At 40.9% G+C, this 25,159-nt stretch overlaps 1 protein-coding gene across 1 annotated transcript in view; it reads left to right on the plus strand.

Annotated features, from left to right (window-relative positions):
* Positions 1-16,034: 16,034 nt before the first annotated feature.
* LOC133512059 (potassium voltage-gated channel subfamily H member 7-like) overlaps positions 16,035-25,159 on the plus strand; it is a 54,338-nt gene continuing 45,213 nt past the window's right edge. The window contains exons 1-2 of the mRNA XM_061841308.1: positions 16,035-16,235; positions 16,568-16,798. Coding sequence (XP_061697292.1) covers positions 16,160-16,235; positions 16,568-16,798 — 307 coding nt within the window. The 5' untranslated portion in view covers positions 16,035-16,159. The remainder of the gene's footprint in view (positions 16,236-16,567; positions 16,799-25,159) is intronic.

The following is a 25,159-nucleotide window of genomic DNA, read 5'->3' on the forward strand; positions in this document are numbered from 1 at the left end:
CAACAAGAGGAAACTCCCAACACACCACTACTTTTTGTGTCATTAAACATTCCGAGCTTTTGTAGAGTTGCATGACAGTTTGTGTAAGTGTTGCTTACTTTGCACATTTCTGCACGGGTGGCCCTCCAGAGAGTTGATGTATGTCCTCGTGTGAGTTTCTCGCACGAGTTACATGCACGCAAGGCAGCCGAGAGCCATAATTGAGCTTCGTCTCTTCTAATCAGCTAAGGCATTAAACACACTTCTCACTGAGCGGCCAAGTTCTAACTACAATGAAACGAGATCCCGTATAAGAGCTGCATCAGCAATTTTCCCCTTCATGAAGAGAACTACGCTAACCTTTAAGTGAGTGTGTACTAGATGAGTTTTTTTTTAAATTGAAACAATGTATTTATTACTCAAGCTGTTGTTTGTAGATCTGCCAGAAACCAGCTATACGCATAATACTATGAAAATTAATGATGATTAATAATCAAGCAATAATGATATGCATTTGATATTAAGACTAGAATTATAATTTCAATTAAAATAATGGAGAGCATTGGCCTCACAGTTCTGGGGTCTCGGGTTCAATCCCGGACCCACCTGTGTGGAGTTTGCATGTTCTACCTGTTCCTGCATGGGTTTCCTCCGGGGACTCCAGTTTCCTCCTACATCCCAAAAACATGCAACATTAATTGGACCCTCTAAATTTCCCCTAGGTGCGATTGTGAGTGCGGCTGTTTGTCTCGGTGTGCCATGTGATTGGCTAGCAACCAGTTCAGGGTGTATCCTGCCTTCTGTTCGTTGACAGCTGGGATAGGCTCCAGCACTCTTGTGACCCTCGTGAGGACAAGTGGCTAAGAAAATGGATGGATGGATAATATTCTTAAAGGGGTGGTATCACATAATGACAGGGTGAACAGAAATTTCAGGGGAATGTGCAAAATGTTCAACTATCATGAAAATAGAACATTCAGTCATAATCACAATTATTTGTTTTATCAAATCATCTATGGACAATAAAACATGGTCAAAAACGATGTTGAATTGTTTAATAACAAATTACACACGTTGTAGTGAGCTGAGCAGTGTGCGGTACATGACAAAATCCCATGCCTCCAATTAAAAAATAAATAAAAAAAAACTATGTAAAATGAAAGAAATATTTGAATGGGGTTATTACTATATTTATGTATGCAAATGGTCAGACTGGAGACATAATATTTTTCTGCTACATTTTCTTACTGATCATTCTGATGAGGAAACCACTTTTACCAGAATCCCTTTTCTACACAAGTACACAATATGTACTTTAACTCAAGTACAGAGTGTGACTACTTTTGTCACCTGTGCACACAGCCACAAATTAAAAGTTTTTTTTTTTTCTTTGGGCGGGTGGGAGACTGAACTTATGATACAACTCTTGTGTTGAATGTGAAGCTTAGCTTACCTAATGTCGTGGCCAAGTCGATTTCTCCAGTTAAATAATTCCTTCTTGGTTCTCATTTATTGACCATCTCTGCTTAATAGCACTCATCAGTGCCTCACTCTGCGTTTCCTGGGGTTGAATTCAATATATATTCATAATAGAATAGCAAAATTGCCACAGAGAACAATTAAAAGGAGTCGACTAGGAGCTCGAGCCAATTGCACACCGATGGGGTACATCAGTTTCCATGGCAACAGAGAACAAGGGGACAACATAAAATGAGGTACTCACTGCAATGAGCATCTTTTCAAGAGTTAGAAGGAGCTGTTTGGTGTATATCGGTGTTCCCCACTGATACGGGGAGAATATTGCATACTGTTCCTAAAGGTGATGGAATATATTAAAACGAGTAAATCTAAGTGTGAATCTCCTCCTTTTACTGCAATCTGCATACATCGTGGAACAAAGAAAGGTGATCATAAACAATGGAGACATCTCCGCGGTTTGAAAACTGTTTGGGGAACGTGACTCATCAGTATCTGCTGGTGATTCAAGTGGTATTAATAACAAGCCAAAGTAGTTTTCTTCTAAAGAAATTGTGTCCCAAAGACTAGGATTTCATCAGCAGTGGTAGCAGAGAACAACGGAGCGCTGCCGGCGATAAAACCGAAGTCAAATCAGAAGGTCGTCAAGATGATACAAAAGCAGTTGTGCTTTTCGACAACCTTGGCTTTTAATTGGCAACATTTTAATAATTCATATTGGTGATGTGTTACTCGGGGGAAAAGTTCACCGATGGTGCCCTTTTGCATGGTGCCCCTGAATGAATAATTGGCACAAAGGAACGTTTAGCCATGGGCTCAAACAACTGTTTGCAGTCGGGCAGGAAAAGAAGTTTCCTTCTAGCAATAAGATATTAGCAACTTAAGAGCAGCAAAAAGTAATTCACAATCTTCGATTTGCATTTAAATTACAGATTTTAATTTACATTGTGGGAACGCTGGCATGTTTTGAGAAATACCATATTTTTCATTGGTAACGCATCTACGCACACACTTCTTCAGTTCTGCGTAACATCTTCTGGTGCTTTTGTAGTAGCCGCACAGTGCCATGAAAAAGTATCCGGTCCATTCTCAAATTCGTACTTTTGCATAGTTTCCACACTTTATTGATTCACATTATCCAAAAAAATGTCAATATCAGGAGGGAAAAATGAGCAAATACACATGAAGTGCACATTTCCTTATTGTTGAGTTAGGGAAGGCCTGCATTTCACCACTGTTCAGTGTTTTATCCATTTGTGTATATCGGTGCTTATTGTGGTTTGTTGAAGTCCGAAAGCTTTATAAATTGATTTGTAAACCTTTCCAGGCTGATCGATGTCATTTACTTAATTTGTAATCCGTTCTTAAATTTCTTTCAATTGCGGAATTGTGTTGCAGCTTTTTGATAGCTTTTGGCTGACTTCATTTGATCAGATAGGTTCTATTTAAGTTATTTCTTGATTGAACAGTTCTGAAGGTAATCAGGTTGGGTGTGTTCTGGTAAAATATGCACAGCTTTCCAAAATAAGTGATTAGCCACAGTTAATTTATGATTTAACAAGGGGGGCGGGGTGGGGAAGGAAATTACTTTTTTTCATATAGGTTACTGTGTCTGTGTCAGATGTTATACAAATTTCACCCAGACAAAAATTGTTTTCAAAATGGTGACAGTTTGACTGTAGAGCACATTTTATTTAGAGTGTCCTATTAATGTTGCATGTTTTCAGGATGTGGGAGGAAGCCAGAGTGTCCGGAGAAAAACCACACAGGCACGAGGAAGAATGTCGGGATTGAACTCAGGTCCTCAGAACTGTGAGGCCAACGCTTCACAGCTGCGCCACCGTGCCGTCTGATATAAGCCATTTATTTCTTAATTATTTCAAAACTGGTTCACACACAAAGTTATAAATCGTGAGAGGTGAATACTTATGTTCATGCAAGTTATGAGAATTTCTCCTCAACTGGGAAACAACGGCGCGTCATAACAAGTTACACATGACGACAACCCAAAGAGTGTGTGATCCAAAATAAATTTTGGCCCGCAGTCGAGTTTCTTTCAGACTTATTTTGCCCTCAACACATAAACAACAACGGGTGGATGTCCTGCAGCCAGCATGAGGCCTGGCGTTGAATCAAACTCGGGACAAAGGGACAAACTGGCAAAGAACGCCACACAGGGGGACAGTTCAGTGTCAGGTGACTCCGTGAGCGTAGATTATTCGTGTGTGGTAATATATGGTGCTTGTTCATAGAAAGAACAGCTCCATTTGCCAATTCTCCTGCAGTTTTTTGTGATGCAGTAGATCTATAACCTTGCAAAAATAACGGTGGCGTGATGTTAAATAGTTCAAAACAATCGCTGTGGACTGAGTGTATTTAGTCATTTGGGGGGCTATAAGGCAAACTTACAGGCCCTTCACATCTGTGAACTCCAATTTTTTGGGGGAATTAATAGTTATCACACCGTTATCAACGAAAAAGTGTGAATTTGAGAAAATTATGTTTATGGAGATTGATAAAGGCCTTAAATAACTTCTTGATGATTACGAATCATTTCCCTTTTTCGAGCGAGGTATCTCAGTATCTTCATAGTTACTTTATACCCTCTTCCTAAATCAAATTTGCATATGCACAGTAGGAAAAGGAATAGTTATTTGCATTAGAGGGAAAGGGGAGCACTCAAAATTAACATGACAGATAAACATGTTGCATTTATAAGTGCATGAATTAGGATTACAACAAGAATGATTGCTTCGCATCGAAGAAAACTTCATTAAATCATACACTGCCACACGTTTTAGAGGATTCTGAATGATCTTTCGAGACCCACAGAATATTGTGCCCTGTGACAATAGCAGTACTGACGCTACTAAAAGAAAAAGTAGACTCTCTTCCTTAACCCGAAAAAACATTTGTCTCCAGCTCTTTCCTTTATTTTGCAATCAGCAAAAGAAAATGGGTGGATTAAAAAAAAAAAAAAATGTTTCCAACCCAAAAACTGAGAAAATGAGGTTTTTGTAAGAAGACACATGTCAAGCAGAAAAGTGACTTTGACACTCCTAATTTCTGCTTTGGTGACATCTCAAACCCTAAACAACTAAGAGATCCCAGGGGAAGGGCTTTGGAAGGAAAAATAATCATCAATTTTACATATACAAATGTGAAACTCACCGTGAGGAATGCTTACTCACCGCATGTGTTGAACTGAAGGTCAGCGGCTTTTTTTTTAATATGCAATTTATCATTCACTCCATTAGCTGTCATCTTTTTTCACGATCACAATTTCACTAATACAACATTATTTAGCTTTACGCAAAAGCAGCGCTGATTTCAACTCCAAAGCGATGCAACGCTTCCATTTACTGGGATCGGTTCATCATTACAATGGTTTACAAACCTGAATTTCACAGACAAGCTAAGCGAGGTAACAAGCTAAACTCTTCCATGTTTACCCGTTGAAAAACATACTTAACAAATGTATCAGTGGCAGCGAATAATTAGATACCAATTGATGAGTACGAACTTCTACAGCAGTGAAGGAGTTAATCCGTTTTGCTGAGACATTTGAAGAGGCCCCTGGAAATCTTACTCCATGTGTGTTTGCCCAATGGTAACTCCGCCCTGACCGTGCTCCTGACAGTCCTTGGATGTCATATTAAGTAACTATTTCCAGACATTTTGCGGCGTAGTTTTTGAGTGTTTTCATTTGGGACAAAGCGCTGACCTCTCTGGCAGATTAAATGATATAGTTAAATCACTAAGCCAAAAGTGCTGCATGGCCCCCTTTTTTTTTTTCTCACTGAAGGGCAGATGGTGGAAAAAAGAAAAAAAAAAACGTGACCAGTGGCATATGGGGTAAGACACAGCAGCAGCAAAAGCAGCAACAGCACTCTAGTGTTTCACGTTGCCGGATTATTCGCTGAGACTGGGCTGTAATGGACAATAAGTAAGCCCCTATGTGCATTGACCGACACGGAACACAGCTTGCACGGGCTGAGCGGAACCGGTGAAAGACAGAACGAGTGACAGACAGAGTGAGCGACTGTCGTGAGACCTGGATTAGACCTCGTACTGTTTGCCGCCGCTGGCTGCTGCTGTTTTTCAAATTGCTCTAGATTCCCAGAGATTATGTGCTGTGAATGAATGACTGAGTGAATGAATGAGCAGTGTTTTTTTCCCTTTTTTTTCCCAAAAACAAACATACAGTAAGCCTGAGAGTCATGTCAGAGTGGCGCATTCAAGTAAAATCAAACTTCAAAGGTCAGACGCAATTGTTCCGGGAAGCATGTCGACCTCTGATTTTCTCAACAGAATCGAAATGGAAAGGCTTTTCCCGTGAACAAATGGTCATACAAGGGCACAAAACTCTTTTTCACGGCTCTCTTTCAACCTTCATGATGAAAAGTGAGCGTTTATGAAAAAATCTTCATTTGTGGGGTTACACTTTAAGAGCTACACTGAGTTTAAGTTGCTCCGTGTACATGTCACGAGACTCCTGCCATTGTTGTGGAGCTATGATTTTTAGATGAGCTGATTTTGCTAAATTAGCCCCCACTGTTATTCCACAGTTATGTAACCGTGGGGCGGAGCCACCAAGCCGCACCAAAAATACTGGACACTTGTGAGTAACTGACACTCCCGAAGAGGGTTTACTGTCACCTATGGAGGCCACAAGATAATGGCCAAACCCTACTTTTGTCTAAATGAAGCCCTTGAACTCACTTCAACAGTTTCTTGAAACCAAGATACCAAAAGTTGAGACCAAAGCACTACTTTTGTCTAAATGAGGGTCCTCAACTCACTTCAACATAGTTCCTCAACACCAAAATGCCACTGGATGCTGCCAAAGCAATACTTTTGTCTAAAATGAGATCCTCAACTCACTTCAATATAGTTCCTCAACACTGAAATGCCACTGGATGCTGCCAAAGCAATACATGTCTAAAATAAGATCCTCAACTCACTTCAATATAGTTCCTCGACACCAGAATGCTGCTGAATTGTGCCAAAGCAATACTTTTGTGTAAAATTAGCTCCTCAACTTACTTCAACATAGTTCCTCGACACCAAAAATGCCACTAGATGGTGCAAAGCACTACTTTTGTCTAAAATAAGATCCTGAACTCACTTCAAAATAGTTCATTTGCACAAATATCCCACAAGATGACATAAAGCCAATATTTTATTGCTATTTTTTATGTCCAGAAATGAGAACATAAATTTACATCAACAATCAATAATGTTACTATATTTTTAGTGTTTTTTGTAAAACAGTGCAGCTCATTCACAAATTGGAAGGGCTTAAATAATTAGTGTCGTAAACAAAAAAAATAAAACAACATTTTGCAATTAACAATAACATGAATCTTGTATGGTGTAGTAGTCTCGAAATTTTTTAGGAACAGTAGTTTTCCACCATTTTGAGGTACCACTGTCGTATGTAAGAAGCAATACAAATACGTCCCCTATTAGGAGTGCAAAGTGGCACATTATGCAGACTGTAATGCATGCCTCCCTTCATAGCAATTCTGGAAATGTGAGTTTCCTTCATTAAAGTGCCATTCTTTTAGAACTGCTCACAAAAGAGGACAACCCGACACCGTAATTACTGCTAATGGATGCACTGGACACCAAATGCTGTCATTCCAAAGCTTTCTATTGCAGACAAAAGACTGCAGTTTTTCTTGGGCCTTTTTTTTTTTCATTTGATGGATAAAGAATGAATTAAATTATCTCTTAACATCACTATAATAGCACCAACATGTTAGAGGTTTGGAGTTTCAGTCAATTTAATTCCCGGGTGGAGTGGAGTGCTCATCAGAGGGCTGATCCTAAATTCCTATCCTCTTTACTGTAAATTGCAAAACTGTCATCTCAAATAGTTGACTTAAAGCACTCTCTAAACATTACATTATGTGGCACATGGGTTTTGCAAAGGGATAGATCATGGAAATTTGACTTTTTAGTGGCTTTTATACAAATAGTTGGGTTTATAAAGTGCCTGCCAATCCCATCAAGTGTGAAATTAAGCAACCAACATATATCTTTTTTTAATTTTTCCCCCATCTCCCAATTTCCCGAAAATGTGTCTGGACAAGCTTTCTCTGCCCTTGACATGGTCAGCTTGGCTCGGCGAAAACCACTAACTTAAAGTAAAAGTAAAAAGCTCTGGCAGACAAAAATAAGACATAAGGTTTACACGGGAAAAGCGAACAAAAGTGAAATGAGCAACCATGCTGGAGTAAGTGGATGGGATATGTTTACCCCAGGGCACACTAGCACACAACTCTCCACGGGAAGGGGGGTTGAGCTCTCTCTTGTGTACTTCCCTCAGTAAATATCACCCCTCACCCACCCACTCACGCATTGCCACGCTTTGCTTTGACCAGTCAGCATATCTGCCAGCCTGAATCAAGAATGCTTCCACAAATTAGAAACACACAACCAACAACATTTCTGGCATTAGTCATAATAGTTTAAGTAACAGTTGAAATAATCATAAGAAACAGTAACACATTTGAGAGGCAAGGCTAAAAAACAAAAGAAGACATAACGTGATTTTTTTCTTAACTGTTACTGAGGGAAAGCTCATTCCAATATTTTATTCATTTTCATCAATGTTCTCTAGTGCTTGATCTAGAGCCAATCCGAGCTCATTTGGAGCGAGACGTGGGGTACACCCCCGTGCTAGTTGCCAGCCAATGGCAGAGGACATAAAGTCAAATGACACTCACGTTCACTCCGATAAGCAATTTAGTCTTTAGTGCAGCTAAAATGTTTTGGTAATGTAGAAAGAAGCAAGGAGAGAAAATCCCGCACGGCTTCAAATCTATTGAACTCAAAAGTTAAATATAACTCAACTGTACTTGAGCAATGATCCTTTCAGGTACAGTATTTCATCTTTGTCTCATACAGACACACACACACACACATACAAACAAACTCCGACTAGAAAAGAACAGCTTTACATTCATGTTAAAAAAACCTCAGTATGAATTTTTGATGACAATCCCAGGTGAAAGTTGACGATAATTATATTCATAAATATCATTACAGTATGTCAGTCATATTTTCCTTCTATTTTTTTCCACAAGAACACTTCCAAAAAGCAAAATTAGCACCATTCCACAATCAAACTGCATGATTTATTTTATGTACTGCCCACGGCATGCCACGCTAAAATGCCACATTTTGCCTAAAATGATTCTGAAGTTCATGAAAACGGGCTTGTCTGTCTTGCTTCCATTTTCCCCCTGTTGCTTGTCCTATTTGCACAACAGTAGGTGAAATTGATTCCCAGTCATTATCACCTAATTGGAGAGGCTAATACCCCGGCATTGTTATTGGCATGACACTGTTTTCTGTATTCTGTCAGGACGTATATAAACTTTTCAACAACTGCCAGAGGACACAGAAAGAAAACACACTGACAGGACCACGGACAGTGCCACATGTTGCACACTAGTAGTACTGTAGCTTGCAGTGACTCGCTTTAGTACTGTATTGCTGAAATATTTCATAACACTTTGTCACTTGACGAGCTTTTTTTTGGGGGGGGGGTGCTAAAACGAGGCCAGTTGATGCAAGCAGGATTTCTAGCATAAGTCTTCCCTTAAACACCAAGCACCCTCATTCGATGCAGTTGCTCGATTGCTTCTTCCTTGTAGAAACGGTGAAGAAAAGAAAATCTCAACACCCCAACATCTCATGTGCAGAAAAACACCCCCAGAGCATGATGGTACCACCCGTGCTTCACAGTTGGGATGGTGTTCTTGGGATGGAACTCATTATTTGTCTTCCTCCAAACACTGTTAGTGGAATTATGACCAAAAAGTTTAATTTTGGTCTCATCTGACAACAAAACCTTCTCCCATGTGACTCCTCTGTATCATCCAAATGGTCATTGGAAAACTTAAGATGGGCCTTAACATGTCCTGGTTGAAACGGGGGAACCTTCCGTGCCATGCATGATTTCAAACCATGACATCTTAGTGTATTACCAACAATCACCTTGGAAACGGTATTCCCAGCTCTTTTCAGGTCATTGACCCAGTCCTCTCAGGGAGTCCTGGGTTGATTCCTCACCTTTCTAAGGATCATTGAGACCCCACGAGATGATATGTTGCATGAGGCTCCACTCCAATTGAGATTGACAGTCATGTTTAGCTTCTTCCATTTTATAATGATTGCCCCAACAGTGGACCTTCTTTCACCAAGCTGCTTGGCAATTTCTCCATAGCCCTTTGAAGCCGTGTGGAGTTGTACAATTTCGTCTCTGGTGTATTTGGACAGCTCTGTGGTCTTGGCCATGTTACAAGTTTGAGTCTTGCTGTTTGTATGGGGCTGACAGGTGTCTTTATGCAGCGAACGACCTCACAGAAGTGCATCAGATTCAGGATAATACATGGAGTGGAGGAGGACTTTTAAGGCGGACTAACAGGTCTTTTTCAGAGTCAGAATTCTAGCTAATAGACAGGTGTTCAAATACTTATTTACACCTGTATCACACAAAAAAATCGTTAAAGAATTATACTTTGTGATATCTGGATTTTTCTTTTTAGATTATCTCTCTCATAGTGGGCATACACCTACGATGAAAATTTTAGACCCCTCCATGATTTCTAAGTGGGAAAACTTGCAATATAGCAGGGTGTTCAGATACTTATTTTCTTCACTGTAATAACTTGGGGCATATTTCTCCAAGTACAGCACGCTGTGCCACAACCCTGAAAAAGATGCATCCTTCCGAATGTGTTGTACATTATATGTTATTTGGGCTACATTATATCTGGAGGAACAAAGTGAGACAGTGGCAAAACTGGACGATACCGTAGCATCCCAACCAACCAACCAGTGGCAGGGTTAGCTGTAGCCGGCGCACAGGCGTTGGGACCTGTGCAACTCACCATAGCCATGCCCCGCTGGGGTGCTCACAAAAAAACTTCATGTAAAGATAACTGTTACATCTGCTATTTTGTGGGCCAACTGGATAGCAAGCTAATGAGACAGCAAGATTATCAGTATGATATCGGCTCATCCAATAAGTTGCCGTCTCACTATTTTTGTGTTTGTGTGCGTCCACATAACAGCATCGCATCAGGGATTGTTAATTATTTAATAGACAGAGCAACCCTCATCTTGTGGCTGCATGTGGCTGTTTGAACTGCAAAGAACAAAAGAAACGGGTTTAATCGACAGCTGAAGGGTGAAGGGGAGAGCGCTCAGAGGACATACCCACACAGCGCTGTAACAGGAGGCCTGGTTGACACTCTCTTATTCTTTGGATTTGTTTTAGCAGCACTGGGCACCATGTTGTCGCTTACTGGCCAGGTACTCTGAAAAACTGTATATTTTATGTTAATATGAGATTATCATCATGGCAAATTAGCGAATTACAAAATGAATTAGATACCATTATGAAGATTAGATTGTTTTTGACCAGTGCCGTCAGAAGTGGGCGGGAAGTGCAATGTATTGTATGTAATGTATAATTTGTGATTACTTGATTAAAGGTCAAGTGTCATCCTTATAAACTTTCTAAAATAAATACTAAAATGAAAAATGCATTATTAATTATTATTATCATTATTATTATCAATACATTATTCACTTCAATGTCCATACAAAAAAATAAATATGAGCGGAGAGCCCGTTATCCATGAGCAAACTTTGCAGAAGTGTCATTAAACATCCAAGCGATCGCCATATTGGCTGTATCTGTAATCCGTGACTTCACCCTGGACATTCGCCATTGAAAACACGCAGTGGGCCCTACTGTGAGACACGTCTCTTCAGACACAGAAGCTCTTTTCGAAGAAAACATCTCACAATCGAGTGAAGTGTTCGGGGCAATGTTACTCTATTGTTTCGATCCATATTTAGATGATATGGTGATTACTTCTAACAACAGACTCCTAGACAGTATGTATGAGGCAGCTCGGCCGAAGCCATGCTCGCCCGGGTGGCACAGCTTGGCCGGCCGCTCGTCCGTGAGGCATGGCTTTGCTGGCGGCTACTCCGCCCATCTACTGTGAGACATGAAAGCTCTTTTCAAAGAAGAGAACATCTCACAATCGAGTGAAGTGTCCAGGGCAATATTACCCTATTGTTTCAAGCCATATTTAGATGATATGCGGATCAGTTCTAACTAACAATGGACTCCCAGACAGTATGTATGAGCCAGCCCGCCCGAAGCCGTACTCGTCCGCGAGGCACGACGCAAAAGCCTTCACCGGAGAGCCCGACACGGAAGCCTTCGCCGGCAAGCCCGACGCGGAAGCCGTCCAACGCGCAGATCGACACATTTAGCACCCCTGTCATATGTACACGTATCTTTTGTAACGTTATGAGAGACGGATTACATGGACCCCCAAAATATGATTTTTTTTCGTAGCTCTATACACACCAACCTGTCATTTGGAACCCACAAAACTCTCGTCCTTTGCACCTGTGCAATCAATTTTTCATGAAGAACCGAGTCTTTTGATAACTTATGAAGGGTAAATCCATCCTCCCGAGTGTTCGGCCAATATCCAGCAATGCAACGAGCCGGCATTTTGGCTAACGCGAATCAACAACGAGCTATCTTTCCGCAGGTAAAACTAATAGAAAGAAATGAGTCCGCTTGAGTGCGCTACTGCCTCCAACGTCACTTCCTGCTTCTTGTAGAAAACAAATCCCTCGAGAGGATTTTCATGGTGGGAGTTACAAAAAGCTGTATACGTCAAAATAATGTTTCATGGTGAAAAAAACGGATGGGTCCATACCGGCTGCCGTTTTTTCATTAATAACATACTAATAATCATCCATTTCACGACACTTGACCTTTAATATAGGGTTTACTACGCATCAGCAAAGCCTTTCTGGATTTCTGAGTCCACGTGCTTTGTCTGGCACAAGTGGAACATGCTTCAAACACACAACAAACATTTTGCCAAAAACCCACTTACAAAAGTACAAACACATTGAGCAAACCTCCTGAAAGCTGATACAAGAACAGCAGTCATGGAGACACTGGTTTTCAACATGGTGTTCATAAATCATGTGATGTGGATTTAACCATGGACAGAGCGTGCCATCAGTTAATGGTGTCCACTCTTTTCTAATAGGACTTAAATGTGTGTAGCCTGATTTTAAGAATAATTTAAAGGCTGAGATATCAAAACGTCAGCTAAGTTTAAAATCCACAGCACGTACACCGAAGTGCACTTTATTTTGCATCTGAACTCCGCCTGTGAACTTAATGAACTGATTTCAAATCATAACCAGCATAGCAGGAGCATACATCAACCACTTACAGTATATTTATGGTAACAAATTTAGTATTTAGTACTGAGTGTGCTTATGTCAGATTTGAGGGAAAGGTTTTATCCATCCATAAATGATGATATCAATGTAAATATCAAAACAACGACAAAGTCGGCAAATGTGTACTAAGATCAAAGAGTTAATGAGTCAATTAGCCACATATCTGAGAAGGATTTCATTGTTTGATGTTTAATATGATGCCTCGTTAGTGTATTGCTAACCTTATATATGTATCAGGGGCGCTATCTTTACATTCGTGCAGCTTTCATGTTATTAATCTGGATCACTAAATCTTCTAATCGAGTTTCCGCAACACTCACCATTCATGGATGAATAATTGCGCGCATCTGGCCAGGAAACATTGGATGAAGACAAGACAGAATAAGAGAGCTGTATCAAAAATGTTGTTTCATACACACACACACACACCACACACACACACACACAAGCTCCTCAAATATTATTTCTGACAAGACATCGCGTATAAAACCCTTGACTGGCAATAAAGGCTTTTTCGATTCCTTCTGCTTCATGTAGTACATTTCGTAAAAGCACAATTATCGTACTCCTTATCCAAGTCTATTACCGGCACACCTCGCACATTTTTTCCTTATCATTGAAGAAAGTAAGTGTTAACCACTATGGGCTGTTCTATGCTTTGTTTTATGAGTGGTAATTTATTATAACATTGGCACTAATCTTAGTAGCATGTGTATCGTTTTTAATCGCTGTTTTCTAGCATCGAGGTTAGCAGACATTTGTTGTTTTGTTTTACATGACAGTTTTACAGTTAACTACAGCTGGGAGTGACAAACAACTTGAAGCAAGGATGTTTTGCCTCAAATTTGAAAATGTTCACGTGACTATTGCCAATCCACATATCAATTTGACAATGCTCAAACAATACATTATGCAGGCCTCATCCATGTTTTAAATAAAGGGCAAAATACCATCAATTTTCTGAGCCGCTTATCATCACAAAGTTCGCAGGAGTGCTGCAGCCTATCCTAGCTGTCAATGAGCAGGAGGTAGGGTACACCCTGAGCTGGTTGCCAGCCAATCGCAGGGCACATAGAAACAAACAGTCACACTCACATTCACAGCTATGGGTAATTTAGACTCTCCAATGAATGCATGTTTTTGGTATGCGGGAGGAAACTGAGCACCCAGAGAAAACCCACGCAGGAACAGGGAGAACATGCAACCTCCACACAGGCGGGGCTGGGATTTGAACCCCGGCCCTCAGAACTGTGAGGCTAATGCTCTATAATTGCGCCACCATGCCACCCCGATACAGAAATACCTATAAAAATAGGGGAAAATTTGGGGGATTTTTTTTTTTTTAATGGTGAAACTAGGCCCCGTAGCTAAGTGGTTAGAGCACTGGTTTGGTAAACCAGGGGTTGTGGGTTCGTATCCCACTGGGGCCTCCACTCCCTGAGAAGGGTTGCGTCAGGAAGGGCATCCGGCGTAAAAATTGTGCCAAACATATATGTGCGTTCATCTGAGATGACACGCTGTGGCGACGCCGAAAGGGACAAGCCGAAAGTAACCTCCTAACGTTTAAACTACTACTACTACGACCCGCCTGTGTGGAGTTTGCATATTCTCCCCGTGCCTGCATGGGGTTTCTCCGGGCACTCCGCTTTCCTCCCACATTCCAAAAACATGCAACATTAATTGGTCACTCTAAATTGCCCCTAGGTTTGATTGTGAGTGCGGCTGTATGTGTCTATGTGCCCTGCGATTGGTTGGCAACCAGTTCAGGGTGTACCCTGCCTCATGCCCGTTGACAGCTGGGATAGGCTCCAGCTTTCCCCGTGACCCTTGTGAGGATAAGTGGCAAATAAAATGGATGGATGGATACTTTAGGGACTTCAGACACTTTTAAAACATTAAACATACATTTAAACACAGAATATGTTGGGGGAGTGAAAGAGCGCAAAAGCAATGGCTATAAATATGGCAAAATGATTAATTACACATCCATCCATCCATCCATCAATTTTCTTAGCCGTTTATCCTCACAAGGGTCGCGGGGAGTGGTGGAGCCTAACCCAGCAGTCATCTAGTAGGAGGAAGGGTACACCCTGAACTGGCTGCCAGCTAATCGCAGGTCACATCGAGACACACAGCCACACTCACAATCACACCTAAGTGCAATTTAGAGTTTCCAATTAATGCATGTTTTGGGGATGTGGGAGGAAACCAGAGTGCCAGGAGAAAACTCACGCAAGCACTGGGAGAACATGCAAACTCCACACAGGCGGGGCCGGGATTTGAACCCGGGACCCCAGAACTCTAAGGCTAACGCTTTCCAGGTGATCCACCATGCCTTCATAACACATACAGTACACAAAAAAAACAAAAAAAAAACAAGGGGGGTTGCATCCGGGAGAGACTAGCAGCACTATTGATTGCCTGGTCTTGGTTTATTGGAAATAAATGGTGTTGCGCAACAATGAAAAAAAGCACATAATATCAGGATTGAGACATGTGAACCGCGAAATAGTAGCATTTGACTGTACTGTATAACATGTTTAAGTACAGTTCAGTTGTATTTAACTTTGGAGTAAAATAATTTGGATTGATTGTCAACAACATTTTTATTTAACTTTTATATCCAGACATTAAAGTTGAATTTTTTTTAAGGGTACCATTTTTCTTTTGTATTCAACCACAATGTTAATGTTCATAATAATAATGCCACAGTAGCTTAATGACCACTGTAATTTTTAGGCATAAAACTAATTTAATTTTATGGTGGTAATTGTGGTAGTAGGTGGAGAGCACAGTATTTTCTTCAGGTGATACTTAATGGAAGAAGGTTGAGAGCCACTGGTACATGGTATTTGCATTCTAAATAGATGCAAAGTTTCAATTTTAATATATTTATTTGTGGGGGAGTTTTCCCTTTAGATGCATATACAGTCACAGATAATCCTGCCTCGACGCCAGGGTGGGAGTCGTCCAGACGAGGTGGAGGCAACTCTAAGCCCCCCTGGGAGAGACGTCACAAGGCTGGGACGCACCATCGCCCAGTCACCGCGAACACGCGCCCACACTCCGCTGCCGAGCACGCCAGGATCGCTTTCTTCTCATTCCCCGTCCCTAAACGCGAGATGCTTGGCCAAATGCAATTGAATGGAGCAAAGATGAGCGAGTGCGAGGGAACGTTCACCTCCTCCTGCATTCAAGTGGGATAAAACAAGTGGGAAGGTCGTTTAAAGTGAAGTGAAGGGAAGGAAGAAGGCAGGCTGCGTGGAGCCGGAGCTGGAGCGGCAGAGCTTGCTTATGGAGGAAGACGGCACTGCGAACTGGCAACATCTGTAACTTCTCTCTGGGAGATTTTTTTTTTTTTTTGCGCACGAGAGTGCGCGATATTTTGTGAGTAAACATGCCAGTGAGAAGAGGACACGTCGCTCCACAAAACACATTTCTTGGGATAATTATCCGGAAATTCGAGGGTCAGAGTAAGTATCATTTGGAATATGTATTGAATTGTGCACAATGTTGAATGAAATGATGTTTTATTATTATTATTATTTTATTAAAGGAATGAATGCAATGAACCATATTATAATGTTTCTATTTATTAAAATTAATAGTGTACTCTAAAGAAATAGAAAAGAATGTCTAAGAAGCTATATATATTTTTTGCAAAAGCACATAATAGAAAAACTTTTGGATCTTTTCATTCAGGAGAAAGTGTCACCCTAATGGGTGTTATTTGTGAACACGGCACCTCCAAGGTCAGGTGCGCCAGCACACAGCAGTGCTCTCATGTTTCTTTTCACCCCTGCAGACCGTAAATTTGTGATAGCCAACGCCAGGGTGGAAAACTGTGCAATCATATACTGCAACGACGGCTTCTGCGAGATGACGGGCTTTTCCAGGCCGGACATCATGCAGAAGCCGTGCACGTGCGACTTCCTCCACGGCGACCAAACGGATAAGGAGGCCATCGGCCAGGTGGCCCTGGCTCTGAGGGGCTCTGAGGAGCGCAAGGTGGAGATCACCTACTACCGCAAGGATGGTGAGTCACTGACCTTTTGCCCACAGAGCGCTGGGTAGGGTGGCATGCAATCCAAGAGACGGGGTCTAAGTCAGTAACAAGAGGCACACATCATCCCCGCTAGAGTGATCTGATATTGTTGTTGTGAGTGGAGCGTCGCTATTAAGCCCGGTATCACTTACTCTCACCCCTGACACAAACATTGATGACATCCAGTAGGGAACATTGATATCATGTAGATAGGACAACCTTGGTAACAGACCGGGTAACAACATTGTCCTTACATACACTCACTCACCTGCCACCAGAGTTTCGGGTACACTCTCTTGCAGTTTCACGACTATCGTTCATCCAAAGCACACTGCCCCAAAAATAAAATGTCACAAGAAGAAGATACACAGCTTAATTACCTTCTGATATTGAGTGAGAAAGCATGATGTGTTTTCTGCCTGTCATTTTAGATTGCCATAGATATGTGAACAAAGATAGATTATTAGAATGTAATAATGGAGTTTGCAATATTCTTCTGCCAAAAAACAGTTTTGGTCATATTTGTTGTAACCGTGATTATGACATGGCAGTAGTACATCAGTAAAATGATCTGTGAAAAAAACCTGATGTCTGACATCCTATTGTGCCTTTAATTAGATGTACAACCCACCAGAGGATCAGATGAAGACAGATTCATGATGTGTCAATCGTTTGTTCGAAAAAGAAAAAAAAAAAGAAAATACCTTCAAGTGGATAACATTCATGGTCTTATTTCATGACCTGCGTAAATCCAGAGTGGTGGAGAGTGTAACTGTGAGTCAGGGGTGGAATACACTTGTTTTGGAAATTTCGTAGCCCAAGCCAGCCTGCGGATCTGAAAGTGGGCGGAATGCACCACTGTGGGTGTGTTTACAGCCAACTCATTCGCCACCAATCAAAGTGGCTACTCTCATTCCATTTAAATTGGCCACAATGTCATTCTCAACAGAGACATCTCTGTGCGGAAGAGGACGATGCGTAATCACAATGATCTGTGCATGAATGGCATAATCCTGGCCAGTATGGCAACGGGGAATGTGAGTGGGTACACTTACTAAATACAGAAGGAGCTAGTGATACCCACGGGCGACTTAAATATATCTGAGGACTCTTGAATCTGCCTGCATGTTAGATCAGCGGTGGACCTCGGCAGTGGCAGTTAGACTTGGTCTGAGCAGCCGTAAATTTAAACCGACCTTCTGCCACCAAACAGTCACTACGCCAGGTGCATCTCCAAGGTCATAAAGCCTGCTGCACGGAAAGCCCAGGGTGACGCAGACCAGTTCTGCCAATTGGTAAACGTGCCTTGTGCTTGCATGAAAATCGGGATACGCAAGCATTTGCCTTGCGTTTGCACAATGAAATAAAGCAAGTGCTTAGTATGCTATCAATTCTATGTACACACACTGGCCTCAATATTAGATACAGCTGCACGATTTCATGACATTTGCACTCATATAACTTTTGGTGTAGTTTGTAGCTGTGTCTAACTGCACTGTCTTATATCGTTGGTCAAAATACTTGAAACACATTTTCATTTGTATAAGGGGACAGTATACAATCAACACTTGTTTGATTGAAAATGAATCTGTTAGCCAGATGATACAAAAATGTATTTACAAGGTGACAATAAACACTTTTACAACATTGCCAGATTAAAAATTTAATCAATATCTAGATCAGATCATCTTTAATTATGAATTTGGACATTTTTGCTTCTTTTTGCATTATTTAATCATACAAATGATAGCGACTGTTTTAATGGTGTGACTATGCACTGTACAGTACATTTCTAAAGCCCGATATTCATCTAGATTTTTAAAACAATACCTCCCTGGCAGACACCGCTCTGTATTGGATGTTACAGTGAGTTTAATGCGATGTCTTAATGCTCCCATTCATATCCAAAGAGGTTTACTACTCCTGTATGTGAATGGTAGTGGTAGCATCCATGTGAAAACATTGGAAGATGTAATGGCTTCTACTTGTGGGTTTGTTTGTAATAGTCTTGGATTTAATTGGTGTCATTTAAGAAAATCCCTTTGATGAGGAAAACAGCTCAAGCATTACATTTTAGCTGGTTGTTTTGTGATTTGCACCTTAAATAGGATCCACACATGGAGATTTTTAAAGCATCGGTGGTTTAAGCCATGTTGTTTTCAGCCAATGCGCACAGTAGCTTTATTAGAGCATGGATAAGTTCACTAATCTTTAATATTGCCGTGCATGTGATGGCGCCAGCTCCGGCAGCTTTGCAGAGAAATGCTCTCCGTTAATGCAAAGGCGTTTTGGCTCCAACAATAACGGAGGTTCTTGTCATTCATTTGTGGCGGATTCCAGCCTTGCCATGAATGGTGCACTGCAGAGACAGCAATCCCTGGTCAGAGCGAATTAATGCGATGTTGCTGCTCAGTGGCACCAATCCGCAGATTGACCACCTCCTGGCGTGCTCTCGCATGAGCTTTTTGTGGTCAGCGTGACATATTGTAGTATCGACATGCTTTTTCATTTGTTTCCTGTGGTTTGGGTGCTATGCGCGTGTTGGGCACCTGCAATCCCGCCCCTGTGAGTTTTGTATTCCAAAGAAGGAGAAAATGCAGTGATATTTTATTTAATCATACAAAGCCAGATCTTTAAATTTTTAATTGTGAGTTTGATTAGATTCTAGGCCATGGATACATGTTTAATCTACCATCAGTCGCCACCAGCCTTGCCTTTTCCCCTCTTGTTAATCGAGAGGAAGGCAACTAACAGCCAGATGCTCCACACTGCAAAAATAGATTGTCTCTGAAACACGCAAGACAATTACACAAAACACTCAAGGGCCTGTTTGCAAAGCCACGAACGTCGTGGGGTGTTTGCGGGATTTTTAGGCAACTTCTCCTCGAATCCCCCCCCCCAACAACCTGTGCTCCAATCCACTGTATGTGGAGGCGCGCTCCATTTTAACATCATGTGCCTATGAGCACGGAAGATCAGGGCTTGGGAAACCATCAGCGACGCTCGCTGCCGCTTCGCAATCCTCGGCTTCAAGACACAACTCTTAATACTCCACAGAGGAGTTGAGACAGCACGTGTGTGCTCATGAATAAAGATGGCAGGCCTGACAGCGCAGCGACTGGGAATGAGCAGCTTACAGAGCAAATGCGTTAAAACCGGTATGGCGGTCGGGAGTCCGCTATACCACGAGGGATTGAAAGATTCATGGCGACGAACGCTATTGATTCAAGATGCTCTGAAATTTGGACATGGAGGCCACGTGTCATGTTCTCCGCTCACAAACTCGTTTCCAGCAATCACTTTTCATTCAAATCAGTTAATCTTTTTGTACTAAAGCCCCCACGTTTACCCTGACCTAATGCTTGTCACGGATCACACACACACACATACGATGCAAAGCACATCAAACTAGATTATCACACGGACACTGACAAGGACGAATTGTTAGCAAATGTGAAAAAAGATTAAGTTAGTGGTATACTATGTATTTTATTTTATTTTTTTATTGTAGGGAATGCTCCATTCTAGGGGTTTCAATGGCTGGAATATTAAATTTATCAGTGGCGTTCCATAGCAATAACTTTGACTCTGAGATAAAGATGAATGTATTTTCAGTCTTTTTTTCATGAAAGGGTGCAAAAAAAATGCTGTTTTTAACCCTTTTTTAATGTTCTGCTTATTTCATACTGTTTATGCATTCAAAGCCTCACACTAAATCAGTGGACTAATACACCAGGTTTCCTCGCTGGTCAAGGGATCTTCCAGGACAGGTTTTCCTGGACACTCAAGATCAAAATTCTAAATATTGTTCCCCACGCTAGTGCCTGATTTTATTTTGTATTTGAAGTGTTTGCTTTCAGTTATTCCAAATTGTTGCTTCAAGAACTAAGGGTGAAAGTCATTTTATCTTTTTATGCAGAATGGATGTGAAAAATACTTGATTTTCTTTGTATAATACGTATTGTATGTCTTTAATGCATACACCCAAAACTTAAACGCAAAATTTTAAATGTTACCACCAGCTGTATCTTAAGAACAAGTTTTCCTAGATTTTTTTTTCAGATCAAGACCAAAACTTCCATTATTGCTCTACACTGAACCGAAATGTGTCAAAAAATTAAAAATGATATACATAACATAAATAATTAAAATGATTACAGTGAGTTGCTTCAAATGTCACATGTTAGTCTTTTTTTCCCAGAAAGAATGTAATAAAACCTTCAATTTCATAATGATATGTCTTGTTTTTTTAGGATATAAAGCTTAGAATCAGCATCAGTAATGTCACCACCAGCAGTTTCTTGGCTGGTCCAACCTTCCAGAAGATGTTTCCACATACTATTTCAGCTCAAGCCCAAAATTACAATCATGGTTCCTCACGGGATCCAAATCTAAGGAAATACAATGCCTTGAGTGTACATATAAACTGACATATAGTACTTTGTCAATATTAAGATGATGTTAACACAATATTCCCAGTATTGACCATCAATAAAATAGAAAATCCCAATAGGAAAGATGCGGATGGGGGTGAAACGGATTAGTTGACTTAACGACTTTACTTCTCTTAAAGGCTGAGATCCACTGATCGCTAAATATGTATCATAAGTGAAATAGAAACAGTGGAACAGAAATGATTCATTTTTTGGATCAGCTTTGACTCAAGTTTGATCACATCATCGTCAACTGGAAGAAAATCTTGAGTTGTTCAACTGATATGATAGAATGATGAAGTCAGTGATCTTCATGTCCCGAACTATGTCAATGGCAGCTACTCCAATACAATATTCTCCTTATTGCAATGATATTATGTTAAAGTCAAATTACATGGGCTACTGTGGCTTTAAATATCACTGCGTACAGACAAGTGTTTCTTTGTGTTGCTTGTTTTCATTCAGTAAATGCTGTGGGAAATCCTAGCGATGTGGGAATTTGACAAAGCGATGCGATATCGCGAGCAACAAAGCTTTGGTTCATCGCGGCGAGGAGGCAAAATGTTGAGCTTCTTACGCTTAAAAATAAAAGTAGCATGGCGGACCTTGGAGGGACAGCGCGGGAAGCCACATTTTCCTTTCATTTGGCCCCAATCGAGAAAGGGCAGAAAATAGCAACCATGCAGACTTCTTCCGATGACAATGCATAAACAATGAGATAAATGCTTTCTCTTGATGGCTTTATAAAGCTATCCAATTCCACTGGGTGTAATAATACTTTGTACCGGAGCGGGTCGGAACAAAAGGAAGCTGACACCGAGCAGACGGAGAGAAGTTAAATGGATAATGACTACATAACAGCGGCAGCTTAGCTAACTGCCCCGAATGATCTGGGACACGAGGCATGTGTGGGTGCCGGGTTTCATAGGTGACTTCCCACAGAGGGGACCACGGGGTCTAGTGACGTGGGGCAACCCGCCCACACAAAGCGTGAGAGGAAGCGCAAGGTGTGCTGCGCTGCACTTGGATGCGTCGCCCGCAAAAACGGCGCATCAATTTTTCATCACCCTCCACGCTTTTTGGTGCAGAAACACGCATACACAGCATTTCTCATTTCAGTGGATTTAAAATCTATGAGCAGTGATGGGATTCTATGCTAGGTGGTGGGGGTCAATTATTGATGATGTCATTGATGTTTTCTAACAGAAGCACAAACACAGGTAACCTGGTGAGCCAGTTCAAAGATTTGAGGATTGTCACATAAAGTCACATAAATCTGACATCACCGTTTGAGTAAAGGCCTTTTTTTTAAGCAAAAGGATTTTTTACACAGATACAGCACAAAAAAAATTTTAATGTTATTTTTGAAGAATTAAGAGTTTCTTTAAAATGATTCAAATCTTGTGTTTCTCTTTCAGTGTTTCCGTTTTGCTTTGATTGTATTTGAGAATTGACTCGCATATTTTGCAAGTGACGATGCTCTATGGTCAAATATTGCCACCCACTTGTAGCAAGGTGTTATGACAGTGTCGTAAAGCAACCCACGTGTCGTGATTTTGTTGCGTATTGTGATATGAATAAAGTTATCGCACTTTTGTTTCCAGGATATTATTGGACATAACACATTTGTGACAAAGATGGAGTTGGTGCAGCTACGCTCGTTCCTTTTGGTCAGTACCATGGTACAAGGAGTATGAATATTTTGATTAGTGTCGTCGGAATAGCCGAAGCAAGACAGGCTAGCCGTTCTTCTCATCCACAACTTGCTTATTTGTTTGGGTTTTTTTTTTTTTTTACTCTTGTAACTCCCCAGATATATGAAGACTAAAACCTTATCACCTCGCTGGCCGTCAATTTCGATGTATATTTACATACGCTGTGCATATAGCATGACGACAGCAGCACCAGACAAACTCCTCTTTAAATTTGGCGATAGGAATTTAGGATGATTACTGATGTGACGACTTTAAGCTTTAAATGTCGTTGCAGAGTAGTAAAGTCAACAGTTCGGTCCAACCCCTATTATAAACTTGAATTAGAGTAAATAAGAAGGTGTGAATGTCAAGTCTCTAGTTGAAACCTGGAAAATGTGTCCCATTTATTTTATAATTTCTGACCACAAAGAATTATTTGCTTTGAGCAATGTAACAACAAGTTGTCGTATTTTATTGGATTGGAATGTTCACCCGCCGCTATTTTAATCTCCAGGGATGCCTGTATTGGAGGATGTAATCTAATATTCCCCTTCATACCATCTGTCTTTTTTGTTCTAATCAGTTGCTGCGCGGCAATTTAAATTTTTATCATCCATTCCATTAAGCCTGCCAACATTAGTACTAAATTAAGCAGAATAAAAGATGGCATGGCAAAATATCATGATTCAATAAATGTGACCACAAACGTAATGTGGATCGAGCTGCTAGTTATCCCCCAATGGCTGCAGTGACACTGATGGAGGATGAAATTAGGCCAGTGTGTGTAGCTGTAAGCGCTTCAGATATGGCCACAAGGCCCAAAGACCCAATACAAAGGGCGAGATAGCTTGCATTGCCACACCCTTGCCGGCTCGGAAGAATTGCGTATTGGCTTAAGCAGAACAGCCCTGGGCCTTAAACACGTCATAATTCATTCTCAACTAGTCCACCAGCGGGCAATGGTCTGCGGCTGTAATGTTTAAGAGCAGCAGTATGGGTCAAACCTTTGTAGAAGAGTACCGAACGGGAAAAAACAAAACAGAAAAACAAGTACCAGGCTCAACGTTATTACTCGTGTTTCTAACTAAAGCTGATCATCTTATGCAGATTAATATGAGACCATAATACTTCAAATAGAGTCAAATAGAGAAGAGTCCAAATGTAAAGCAGAACTCACAACTGTCAACATGTGGTCAGGAATATATTTGTTGTGAACAAGTCTGCATACAGTAAGGAAAAACCCTCACCTATTATTCATCATTCCGCATGGTACACGACTTGAAATACAAACCAAAGTAATTATTCAAAACTGGAGGAAGAGCGGGCTCAGTGCAGTATTGAAACAAATTCCCAAGTGTATTGGTTATTTATTAAATGTAGTTGAGTTCAAAGACAAGAGCATTATATGGGACTGTGAGTCACTGTTCGAAAGATCCCTCCATGTCACAGCGGTGTTTAAATAATTGATCATGGAAATAGAATCAGCAGTAATGAAATGTCCATCATGAAAAGGTCGCCCAGTCCCAAGATGGTCTCAGTTCATTCAGGCCAGTGAAAAATATATTGTTGGTGTTTGTTAAGTCTTAGTTGTGGTTTTTTTTCCCCCTTTTGTATCTGTCAGCAGAATGAACCTTCCCAGCAGTTCTTAACACAATTATACTGTATAATGAATTGATTATCTTGTTACTTTCCCCTCCCCCTGTATGCGAGGTACACACAGCCGTGTTGCTCATTAAGAAGAAATGTCGTATTTTAACAGTTGCACTTCAGCTGTCACAGCTGCCGAGGCAATTATTAAGGAGACAAGTCAGCATTGCTGATGGCGTCAACTGAATTAGCGTCAGGAGAGGAGTTTTCACTTTATGGAAATTGTTTAAACCCAGTGTAGGACATAAACTCAAAACATCGTTAACATACTTTGAATTGAAAAGATCTACACAGCCCTACTGTACTCAAATTGTTGCTTTATGAAAATATATGATTGCCTATAACCTTTACAACTCAATACAATGAAAATCTTATATATTTGTGAGAAAAGGTAAACGTACTCATTTGAAATACTGTGGTTGCACAAGTATGCACATTTTTCTCATTTTTTTCAGAATTAACCAATTGCATTCCGATCACAACGAATCGCATTACCAAATGAACATGACGCTTATGGCCCCGTCACACCATGACATTCTGGTCAGCGTTTTATACCGTTTGAGGAAACGTTGGTAGTC

This window comes from Syngnathoides biaculeatus, chromosome 14 (assembly GCF_019802595.1).
Source record: "Syngnathoides biaculeatus isolate LvHL_M chromosome 14, ASM1980259v1, whole genome shotgun sequence".
In the NCBI taxonomy this organism is placed as follows: domain Eukaryota; kingdom Metazoa; phylum Chordata; class Actinopteri; order Syngnathiformes; family Syngnathidae; genus Syngnathoides; species Syngnathoides biaculeatus.